We start from the raw sequence: 11,576 nt of genomic DNA on the forward strand, positions 1-11,576 counted from the left end.
ATCAAAATTCATTCTACACTCTTTACTCTATGAGTCTACCCGTCGACGAACAATTACTGTGGTGGAATTCTTTCCACAATTTGTCATCGTCCAGTTGAAGCCTATTAGCGGCAAACATAGAGAATATTCAACAAATTCCTTGATAGACAAGTTTGTTTCTTAATAATTATGAACTAATGTTAATGAGGGAGAGCCACTCTATGAGTCTACCCGTTGATGACGAACAATTACTCTAGTGGAATTCTTTCCACAATTTGTCATCGTCCAATTGAAGCCTATTAGCGGCAAACATAGAGCATGTTTCTTAATAATTATGAGCTAATGTTAATGGAGGGAGAGCCACTCATGGTTAGAGTTATGGGGACCATAAAAGTGCCTTGCAAGGTGAAAGAAGAGCAGTCATTTTTGAAAGGATAAGCAACCCTTATCTCCCAAGTTTTGGGTGTTTGGTTGTATGTCCAGCTGAAATTTGGGCCTCACACCATATCGCACCATTTTAACCCCAGAAATGCTCTCCTGGCCAAAACAATCGACACCTCAACATAGCAGGATGAGAGTTGAGAGGGCGAGAAGCGAGGAAAAGGTCCCATTGAAACAGATGAAAAGGGAGAAGGTGGGGGAGCCCACCTCACGCCGCAAAAGCCACGTAAGGTAGAGCGCCTGTGTGTATGTGCTCCACACAAAAACCACCACCCTCCTCCCTTACCAGTGCGCGTTGTAAGGGAGGAGGTGCAAGTGGGCTTGTGACCCTTAACCTCTTCTTCTCGCAGCGAGACGCAGATCTTATCAGGTACTTTGGGTGCAATTGTTCTACGCTCAGAAATTTGAGCCTACAGGAAGGGCGTCTTCCCACAGACGCTCCCTCCCTCTCTGGGCTGTTGCTTGGTCTCCGAGGATCGAGCAGCTGATCCGGGGGGAGTGTGCGTTTCCACGTATGATTTCTCTTTGTGTTCAGAAATTCCTGTTTTCGAGTCTCAAAATTCAGTGTTTGAGTGGCGTTTATTCCATATTTCAATACACATCCAGAAGCGTTTGTCATTGGATCTGTCTTGATTACGTTGTCTTGGTTTTTTTCCAGTTTCTACTCAGGCTTCCCACCATGTCTGCAATTCTGGGCTCTCGCCTGCGGCGTGCATCTGTGTTGCGCCATTTGCGGAAGCAATTGACTGCTCCAGCTCCTCATTTTACTTCAGCAGTGAATGCAGTTCCCACTTTGCATGGATGCAGCCCGATTTCCAGGCCTCCATGGCTCCCATGCTTCTTCTCCGCTCCAGGGGCCACTCGCAGCATCTCAGTGGAATCCCTCAAGCCCAGTGACACATTTCCTCATCGTCACAACAGCCCAACTCCAGATGAGCAAACAAAGATGTCTCAACTCTGTGGGTTTGATGAGCTCAATGCTCTCATTGATGCTACAGTCCCCAAAAGCATTGTCAGACCAGAAATGAAGTTGCCTAAGTTCTGTGAGGGGCTCACAGAGGCACAAATGCTGGAGCACATGAAGGATCTTGCTTCCAAAAACAAGTTATTTAAGTCATATATTGGCATGGGGTACTACAACACATATGTGCCTCCCGTCATTCTACGTAATATCATGGAGAACCCAGGATGGTACACTCAGTATACTCCATATCAAGCAGAAATTGCACAAGGTAGGCTTGAATCTCTATTGAATTTCCAGACAATGATTACCGACCTCACGGGCATGCCTATGTCGAATGCATCCCTTCTTGATGAGGGAACCGCGGCAGCAGAAGCTATGGCCATGTGCAGCAGTGTGTCCCGGGGTAAGAAGAAGACCTTTCTGATTGCTGATCATTGCCACCCTCAAACCATAGATGTGTGTAGGACCCGAGCTGCAGGCTTTGATCTAACAGTTAAAGTAGTCAGCTTGAAGGATTTTGATTACAGCAGCAAAGAAGTGTGTGGTCTCTTAGTGCAATATCCTACCACTGATGGTGAAATAATAGACCTCACAGACATTGTGAAGACTGCACACACACATGGTGTGAAGGTGGTGGTTTCAACCGATCTGCTTGCATTGACGGTTCTTCGGCCTCCTGGAGAGATTGGTGCTGACATGGTGGTCGGATCTGCACAGAGATTTGGGGTACCCATGGGCTATGGTGGACCCCATGCAGCTTTCCTGGCAACCTCTCAAGAATACAAAAGATCAATGCCTGGAAGAATTATTGGTGTGAGTGTGGATGCTAGTGGGAAACCTGCACTGCGGATGGCCATGCAGACACGGGAGCAACATATCAGAAGGGAGAAGGCTACAAGCAACATTTGCACTGCTCAGGTCTTTAGATTTTGAAATTCTGACGCTTTCCAGGTTCTTTTTCTTGGCATTTTGACCTAAATGGATAATAAAATAATATGCTGGTGTGTATATATGCAGGCATTGCTGGCAAATATGGCTGCCATGTATGCTGTTTACCATGGCCCGGAAGGTTTAAAACAGATCGCGGAAAGGGTACATGGACTTGCAAGCACGTTTGCTGCTGGAGTCCAAAAGTTTGACCATGTCAAGGTAGATGGCAAGCCATTTTTTGACACAGTGAAGGTGGAGGTTCCCGATGCAAGTGCTGTTTCTCAAGCTGCTCTCAAGAAAGGTGTTAACTTGCGAGTCCTAAATGAAAAGACTGTAAGTTGCAAGGCGGGCAAAATTTCACAAAGCAATATTGTGTATATGAACTACATGTTATGTTTTGGTATTTTGAAGCCTTCTCCTTGGTCTCTGCGTTCACTTTCATATCCAATTTACAAACAGTTAACAGTTGCTATGGATGAGACCACAACAATTGAAGATGTAGATAAGCTTTTCCACATTTTTGCGAATGGCAAGCCTGTAAGTTGATTCCTGCTTGTAATCGGTTTCAGTTAATTCTCATGAAGAGGTGCCTGATTAAGCTGGTGAGCACAGGTGAAGTTCACTGCTGAGGAGGTTGCTCCCAAGGTAGACATGGCCATTCCATTGGCACTTCAGCGTGATACTCCATACTTGACACATCCAGTGTTTAACATGTAAGTTTTTCAGCAATAGTGAGTGCAAATTTCCCGCACAGTAGTGGGCATGAACTCGAGCTTTCTGGGAGGGGGTGTCAAAATATTACTAAGTTAATTGGGAATCCCTGGAGTCAAGAAGTAAGTCTGGGTTCAGACGAGTGCGGAGGAAGAAAAGCTTGCTTCAGGTCTGCTGCTTGCCTCGTCTGAACGACGTTGGAGGAGGAAGAATGAAAAAAGAGGGAGAGGTTTCTCGGAAGAAGGGGGGGACGTGGTGTGTGTGGGGGGTCTCATGAGAATTATGGCGGGCCCGGAGGAAGAGAAACTGCAGGTCCAATGAACCAGGTCTGGCCATGCAATTTTGACTCCCTTGTGCGCAATATTTTAGCCGCCTTGTCTGAACCCAGCCTAAGGAGCATTGCCAATTGATTCTAATTGATCAAATAGGGTCATTCATTACCTCTGTGCATATCCCATCCCTGTGGTGCAGGCTAGGTAAAGTAAGGGGAAAAAAAGAGAGCTTTGTCTGTTGCCCGCATCCGATTGCTTCGCCCCCTCCAATTACACCAGGTTTTCCAGATTGGTTCAAATGGGAACTGATACAAATGAGGTTGTCACTATTATCCCCAAGGTACACTCAAAATATGCTGGGTCAGTATAGCTATTTCATAGCCAATACTCGAGCAGTTTCTTGAAAATTGCCTTGTCATCCCTATACAATAGGCTCGTCAAAAAATAATCTCTTTTATGAGTGGGCAAACTTGTCGTGTGAAAGGGCTTGCCCTGCCATTATGCAATTTGTCACACTGTATTCTTCAATGAAGCGTTACACTCGTGCACAATCACGAGCAATTCCATATTCAATGCTCACCCCTTCTGTTTTATGCACATGGAGCTAACCCGGGGCCAACAAGGTTCCAATGCTGAAAAACGTGTGCTCACCATTGACTGTTCTTTTGATTATCTGCAGGTACCATACTGAGCATGAGATGCTGAGGTACCTACATAGAATTCAAGCAAAGGATTTGTCTTTGTGCCACAGCATGATCCCGCTAGGATCATGTACCATGAAGCTCAACTCAACTGTAGAAATGATGCCTGTCACATGGCCCGAGTTTGCTAATCTTCACCCGTTTGCACCATTAGATCAGACGGCTGGGTATCAGGTTCATTACAGCCCTCTTACTTGCAAATTCTACTTCCACATTTGACAGCCTCTGGATGCCAATAAATAATTGTTACTGCAGGAAATGTTTCAAAACCTAGGAGAACTTCTTGCAGAAATCACTGGCTTTGATTCTGTTTCTCTGCAACCTAATGCTGGTGCTTCTGGAGAGTATGCTGGGCTTATGGTCATCCGTGCATATCATCATGTAAGCTCAATCACAAGAGGGTTTGAGTTCATTTCAAAAATGTTTTTGTTTGAGCATTCCTTTGTAATCACGCTTCTGTGGCAACTTTTAAACTTCTGCTGCTGTTGCAGTCAAGGGGAGACTATCAGCGGAATGTCTGCATCATCCCTGTCTCTGCCCATGGGACAAACCCAGCAAGTGCAGCTATGTGTGGAATGAAGATAGTAGCAGTGGGCACTGATGCTAAAGGAAATGTCGATATTGAACAACTGAGGAAGGCTGCTGAGACGCATAAAGATAACCTTTCTGCACTCATGGCAAGTTTGAAATGCCGAGATTGGATGCAAGAAATGCACTTAACTGCTGCAGAAGATTGACTTTTTCGCAACTTGCGGTTTTGTACAGGTCACATACCCATCAACGCACGGTGTGTATGAAGATGGAATTGATGAGATTTGTGAAATTATTCACAAGAATGGTGGCCAAGTCTACATGGATGGTGCGAATATGAATGCTCAGGTACATTTCTTTCATGAATTGTCTCTACGTGCAGCCTGTACTTTTGCTTTGGCTTGACAATCGTGTTCAAATACTTGGTCAGGTTGGATTGACAAGTCCAGGACACATTGGAGCTGATGTCTGCCACTTGAACCTGCACAAAACCTTCTGCATTCCCCATGGGGGTGGTGGACCAGGCATGGGGCCTATTGGTGTAAAGAAACACCTTGCACCCTTCTTACCATCCCATCCTGTGGTATGGAATATCTATCTCACCTGAACATGCATGCGACAGAGATAGTTTAACAGGGGTAGCATGTGGATAATAAACTTCACACCATTATTATGTCAGGTGCCAACAGGGGGTATCCCTCAGCCTAAGGAGAAGCTCTCACCATTGGGAACGATTGCAGCAGCTCCATGGGGTTCAGCTTTGATTCTACCCATCTCTTACTCATACATTTGTATGATGGGTTCACAGGGGCTAACAGATGCTTCAAAGTTGGCGATCCTGAATGCTAACTACATGGCCAAACGATTAGAGGTGAAGTTTATTCAAATGTTAAATGTTGTCCCTAAAATATTCGTTAACTTTTCACTTATAATTTACATGTGTTCTTTCTTGCTGGCAGAATCACTACCCAGTTCTCTTTAGGGGCAAGAATGGCACGTGTGCTCACGAGTTCATCATTGACCTGAGACCTTTTAAGGTAGCATACTTGTTTGATTGCATGTCAACTTCTCGAGTCGATCCATGATGCTAATGCAAACCTTTCAACTTTATTGCTGCTTCAGACAAGTGCAGGCTTGGAAGCGGAAGACATTGCCAAGCGTCTTATTGATTATGGCTACCATGCTCCCACAATGTCCTGGCCAGTGCCTGGAACCTTAATGATTGAGCCAACCGAAAGTGAAAGCAAGGTATTGTTCTTGCTTTCATAAGGAAAGTCTGCCCCTGGATAACTTGTTTAGAGCTTTCATATTTGGATGTGTGGTTTAGGAGAAAGAGAGACAATTTTGTAAGGTACTTTTGTTATTTCTACAGGCTGAACTTGACCGGTTTTGTAATGCCATGATTTCAATCCGGGAAGAAATTAAGGACATTGAGACAGGGAAAGCAAGCCAGCATGACAATGTGTTGAAGGTAAAGCTTTTGTGCAATATTAATTACTCGTCTTGACATTGTTATATGTTCTTTGGGCTTTTGGTACCATGGTCTTGCTTTCGTTTCTCTGGTAGTAACAGTTTTGTCCACTCACTTGTTTTGTTTTAATGTATAAGTATTTTGTGTATCATAATTTATAGCATGGATTATATTTGGAATTCAAGGCCATATTTAGTCCATTACAAAAGGAATGATAGACATCTGAAATAGACTTTTCTTTTTTCCAGGGTGCACCTCATCCTGCAGCAGTTGTTCTGGCGGATTCATGGACACGAGCATATTCTAGAGAAGTTGCTGCTTTTCCTGCGTCATGGGTCCGAGCATCAAAATTCTGGCCATCAACAGGTGAGAGAATGTTCTTTGCACACGTGAAGTCATGGAAGGCGAAGGATTACACTAATTTGTATGCATATTCATAGGGCGTGTGGACAACGTTTATGGAGATCGCAACCTGGTGTGTACTCTCCCTCCTGGAGAGCCCGAATTTGAGGTTCAGGCTGCTGCTGCGTAAATTGGTCTGGGTAAGCAAAACTGGTGAAGACCCTTTGATATCTTGATATGTTGATGCCTCTACAAGCTGCTGCATCAGCAGATATTTCTCCTAAAATTTGTTTCCTTGACTGCTGATTGATTGTGCATGCAAACCATCCTGGCATGCCACGTTGTACAGTAACACTGCCTTCCTGCCCTTTTTGATCTTATCTTGTACAGTACTCCAACATTTCATGTCCAGGCTATCTCCTGCCAATTGTAATACTCAAGCTCTTGGAATATGAAGATCACTTTTTCGCCAGTTTAGGGTCTTGCACATGTATCATGCACAGCTAGCTAAAGCTACTCACACACTGCAGTCTTTTTCCTTGTGTGCTTGTGATGGATTTTCCTGTTCTATGTGGCTCCCCTACGTCTTCCATATGAATTGCCCTTCTGGCTAACAGAGACAGATGCATTGATGTAGAGAAAGAGTAGTTCAAGAAGAATTGGTGGAGCCCTCTCATCCTGCACCACCCCCGAAGGCGCTCCCTTCTTTCAAGAGGATTGACAGCAGGTCAAGCCCACAGTAGGTTTCTTATGGGCAGGCCAGAAACACTAAGGAAAAATTGAAGCTCGGAACAACTTACATAGATATATCAATGGAAATTGCGAGTGACTGATGTGTGAGGGGATATATGTTGGTTTATGTTCTCCTTTGGTTAGCTGATGTTGGGGATTTTTTCTCCGGTGTCAATTGCCATGTGAAGGACGTTTATGGTGGTTACATCCTTGCTGTGGCCCTGTCAACTGCAACTTGGAGTAGATATGTAGTATACATGCCCTTGGTGTATTGTGTTTAAAGGTTCTTGTGATCAGACAGTGAAGACAAACCTCTCATATGAATGTGGATAATAGTAGTCGCATTTTTGTTCTCATATGAATGTGGATATTTGTATACTAACCTCATGATATGTGAGGAAAGAGAAATGGACAAATGGGTGAAGAGAAGGATATTATTTGGCCCACTTGAGAAGCTGAAGGGTAGTGAGGAGAAAATTGTTAGAGTTTTTCATCTCAAGTGAACCGCCCAAAGTGATCCCATTGTTTATTTTGGCTTCTAGGTATTTATTTTACTTATTTGTCAAAGTCTGGGTAGGGCAATTTACTGAGGTGGATATATATGTGACCCCTTGCCCCCATTGTACATTGTATCAATTCATTGCCAAGGGTTGGTTGGTTCAGCAGAGTCTCTCTCTCTCTCTCTCTCTCTCTCTCTCTCTCTCTCTCTCTCTCTCTCTCTCTCTCTCTCTCTCTCTCTCTCTCTCTCGTGTATTCTTCCCAATGTTCTATGATTCCGCATCGTCGACTTTGACATGGTATCAGAGCTTTGCGCTCTGCGACGTTCGGCGAGGACAAGCACCCGTGCGTGGAGAAGAGGAAGGCAGGAAGGGATTTTCATTGGCAGTTGTAGGGCGGAAGCAATTTTGGTGATGTTCTGAGTGGCAGCCCCCTAGACTCTGCGTTTTTAACAGCAGGAATTGCGTTTCAAAACGCTGCGCAGAGGAGGATTGCTCGTTGCTGCAAAGTGGAAAGGCTCTGTGGCCTGCTTGAGCAAGGTGGACTGCCTGTAGAGAACGCTTTAAAACGCTGCTTGTAGCTACAAAGCACTTGGCGGGCAAGCTGTTTTAGACAGTGTGTTGAGAAGCTGCAGTTGAGGTGTTCTCTTGGGCATTGTCCTCCTAAAGTCTTAACTTTACCGCAGATTAACCCGCCTTGTGATCCTCCTCATTGCATTTTGAAGCGCTATGGAAGCCAATGCGAAAGATCTCAAAAAGGCTGCATTCTGGTTGGACTTCTGAGATGCCGGCAGAATAGGGGATCTTAGGAGGACTTTGGTGCATGCGTTTTATGCTTGCTTCTTGAAACCCCATCTAGAGTGGGTTCTCCCCCTAGGCAAAACGGGCTTGGCAGTGGAGCTTTCCCACGAAGCCTCGACCCCAAGGTGGCCTCCAATGATCCGAAATCAACTCCAGGCTGTGGAAAGTTCATCGACCCCTCGAGGAAACCGTCAACTTGTTTGGCTCGGGATTGTGAAGCCAAAAGCAAATGCACGAGTTCGTTGCCTCGGTACCCACGAGGTCCGACAACCGTTGCTATAAATGTGATCTGACGCTTTGCTTGGCTCGGGAGTTTGAAGCCAAATAGAAAAGCTGGTACTCATATGAAGACGACAAAACTTGTCCACATATTTGTGGATAGACTCGTGAGAGAGAAGCCTTAAACTCTGCCATTCGGTGAGGGCTAGCTGGACAGAGATAACGGTGATAAAAATTTGGCAGAGGTGATCGGCATGGCACAGTGGCCACAACACCATATTTCTAGTCAGGGGGCAGTCCTAAGAGAGGGGCAAGAAGTGCTCCATATAATTAGTTTGGACCCTTTGTTGGAGTTAAAGTTATCGGTGTTTGAACCTCTGGGTTGGAGTTCAAGGCACATGCATCTGGCAGGGAACCAATCAGACGTATCTAAAACACTATGGATATGCGTGCCAACCCATTGTTGTTGGTCGGATTATGGACAAAGCTGTGTTTCAAAGTTCATTGTCTGGAAAGTTTGGAGGTGAAGGTAGATAGCAAGCCATTTTTGACATAGTGAAGGTGGAGGTCCCCGAAGCAAGTGCTATTTCTCAAGCTGCTCTCAAGAAAGGTGTCAACTTGCGAGTCCTAAATGAAAAGACTGTTCTACATTTTCAATTTTTTATAGCAACTGTTAAGTGTTTGAAAATTGGATATGAAGGTGAATGCAGAGACTAAGGAGAAGGCTTCAAAATACAAAAACATGACTGGTAGGTCATACACAACATTGCTTTGTGAAATTTTGCCCGCCTTATAATTTAAAGCTTTTCGATATCTTTGCAAATGGCAAGCCTGTAAGTTGATTCCTGCTTGTAATTGGTTTCAGTGAATTCTCATGAAGAGGTGCCTGATTAAGCAGGTGAGCACAGGTGAAGTTCACTGCTGAGGAGGTTGCTCCCAAGGTAGACATGGCCATTCCATCGGCACTTCAGCGTGACACTCCATACTTGACACATCCAGTGTTTTAACATGTAAGTTTTTCAGCAATAGTGAGTGCATATTTCCCGCAGAGTAGTGGGCAGGAACTCGAGCTTTCTGGGAGGGGTTGTCAAAATATTACCAAGTTAATTGGGAATCCCTGGAGTCGAGAAGTAAGGCTGGGTTTGGACGAGTGTGGAGGAAGAGAAGCTTGTTTCAGGTCTGCTGGCAACAAAATTGCATAGCTAGACCTGGTTCATTGCACCTACAGTTTCTCTTCCTCCGGGCCCACCATAATTCTTGTGAGACCCCCCCCCCCCCAAACCCGCTGAAGAGCTGCGCACCTCTCAACCTCTTCCTCTTTTTCACTCTTCCTCCTCCAACGTCGTTTGGACGAGACGGCCTTTTGTGCAATATTTCCACCGCCTTGTCTGATCCCAGCCTAAGGAGCTTTGCCCCAATTAATTTTAATTGATCAAATGGGGTCATTCATTACCTCTGTGCATATCCCATCCCTGTGGTGCTGGCTAGGTAAAATAAGAAAAAAAAAGAGAGCTGTGTTTGTTGCCCGCATCCGCTTGCTTCGCCCCTCCAACTACACTGGGTTTTCCAGATTGGTTCGAATAGGAACTGGTACAAATTCAATTGTCACTATTTATGTCAACTATGAGCTATAGAGAGGGTGTTAGCATCTCAAGTGAACTGCCCAAAGTGATCCCATTATTTATTTTGGCTTTTAGCTATTTATTTTACTTATTTGTCAAAGTTTGGGTAGTGCAATTTATCTCTCTCGTGTATTTTTCCCACCGCTCTACGCTTCCGCATCGTCGATTCTGACAAAATTGTGGTATAGGCTAAGTGGATGGTGTGGTTTGTCTAACTGTCCATGAAAATGAGGGTGAAAGAGATGAAAATGGAATATGTGGTAAGGGGCTAGTGCAAGAGTGAGAGTTACAAGATACAGAAAATTCTCTTGGCAACAGAATACATTGTATTTAGGGAGGGAAAAATAAAGTAATGATGGTTATCGTTTGCAGTTATTTAAACTTCAAATAGCTAAATGTGATTTAACTTGGTGATATTTATGTCAGTTTATATCAGCTGACTTGGCTGGTTCTGTGGTTTCTTGGAAGTGATTCATTTTCCCACCCTATTACTGATCCTGCAAGATGGCTTTGATCATACAAAATTGGAACACCCATTCCAAATTTTTGGGCTTTGCAAAAAGGCCCAAGTGTTTTGCCTTAAAGCTATTGATGCTTGAGGCTCTCCTAGTGATAACCTGAATGGGTGTTGCACAAGGTATGTTTACGGTGGCTGAAAGACTAGTCAGCTGTTGGCCTTTTTGGCTGATGGGTAGATAAATAGAAATGTCATCGACACGATGGAAAAAGTAATTGTGGTTCTCAGAGTCGCACAACGGTAGTGCAGAAATTTCACTTGAAGGTCGCACTATAATGGAAGAGAATTGTTGCAAGAGAGTTCAGGAAAAGACAATACAATACCACTCAAGGGGCCAACCCAGAGTTATCTAAGTGCCACTAGTGCCACTAGTGCTAGCAGCACTTAGATAACTCTATGATTTGCTCGTAGGGAATATGAATTTGCTACTTTTAGGAATTTACCAGTGCTTATCGTGTATCTCTTGGTAGGCTCGTAATTTAATCGCTTGTTAAACGCATCTTTGATAGATGAGCTTACAATTAACCTTGCAAAAGTAGACAAAAGCCCTGGTTTATATACAGATTGTCAACCTTCTTGTTGGCACTGATTTTGGTTTGTGTGTGTGTTGGGGGGGCGGAGGCGGGGGGCTTGCATGCCTTTTTATGTAAAGTTCTTTTTCTTTAACACATTTTTTGGCATCTTATAAAAAAAAAGTGAAAACATATTCTCTCTCTCTCTCTCTCTCTCTCTCTCTCTCTCTCTCTCTCTCTCTCTCATGAATGCTAGTCATCTAATAAATAAGATCAAAGCACTTGGTGGAGAATCAAGATCCATATTTAGGGGAATTTGCTAGTTGGAAATTGG

General features: G+C 44.3%; 1 protein-coding gene and 1 long non-coding RNA gene across 3 annotated transcripts; both read left to right on the top strand.

Annotated features, from left to right (window-relative positions):
- Positions 1 to 572: 572 nt before the first annotated feature.
- Positions 573 to 6,814, top strand: LOC147423512 (glycine dehydrogenase (decarboxylating), mitochondrial-like). Of its 2 annotated transcripts, none has more exons than XM_086501725.1 (16): positions 573 to 790; positions 1,079 to 2,302; positions 2,402 to 2,647; positions 2,774 to 2,851; positions 2,927 to 3,027; positions 3,977 to 4,172; positions 4,254 to 4,379; positions 4,490 to 4,675; positions 4,764 to 4,877; positions 4,960 to 5,112; positions 5,209 to 5,400; positions 5,489 to 5,566; positions 5,652 to 5,777; positions 5,902 to 6,000; positions 6,249 to 6,366; positions 6,441 to 6,814. In XM_086501725.1, the coding sequence occupies exons 2-16, from the start codon at positions 1,100 to 1,102 to the stop codon at positions 6,530 to 6,532; spliced, it is 3,108 nt and encodes a 1,035-aa protein (XP_086357851.1). In that variant the 5' UTR covers positions 573 to 790; positions 1,079 to 1,099; the 3' UTR covers positions 6,533 to 6,814. The 2 variants fall into 2 exon arrangements, with proteins under 2 accessions (XP_086357851.1, XP_086357850.1); XM_086501724.1 differs by having other exon boundaries at positions 722 to 932.
- A 2,251-nt stretch (positions 6,815 to 9,065) lies between these two features.
- LOC147423513 (uncharacterized) lies at positions 9,066 to 9,592 on the top strand. The gene is made up of 3 exons (XR_015186608.1): positions 9,066 to 9,201; positions 9,292 to 9,340; positions 9,457 to 9,592. It is a non-coding gene; the product is annotated as an uncharacterized LOC147423513 (long non-coding RNA).
- The last annotated feature ends 1,984 nt before the right edge of the window (positions 9,593 to 11,576 follow it).

Source organism: Adiantum capillus-veneris, chromosome 26 (genome assembly GCF_014529385.1).
Source record: "Adiantum capillus-veneris isolate H3 chromosome 26, ASM1452938v2, whole genome shotgun sequence".
NCBI classification, from domain to species: Eukaryota; Viridiplantae; Streptophyta; class Polypodiopsida; order Polypodiales; family Pteridaceae; genus Adiantum; species Adiantum capillus-veneris.

What these genes read in the sequence shown, in the direction of transcription:
- LOC147423512 (XM_086501725.1), top strand. Translation starts at nt 1,100, where the DNA reads ATGTCTGCAATTCTGGGCTCTCGCCTGCGGCGTGCATCTGTGTTGCGC. An exon ending in ACACATCCAGTGTTTAACAT is followed by an intron (nt 3,028 to 3,976) that starts GTAAGTTTTTCA and finishes GATTATCTGCAG; the next exon opens with GTACCATACTGAGCATGAGA. An exon ending in ATAACCTTTCTGCACTCATG is followed by an intron (nt 4,676 to 4,763) that starts GCAAGTTTGAAA and finishes GGTTTTGTACAG; the next exon opens with GTCACATACCCATCAACGCA.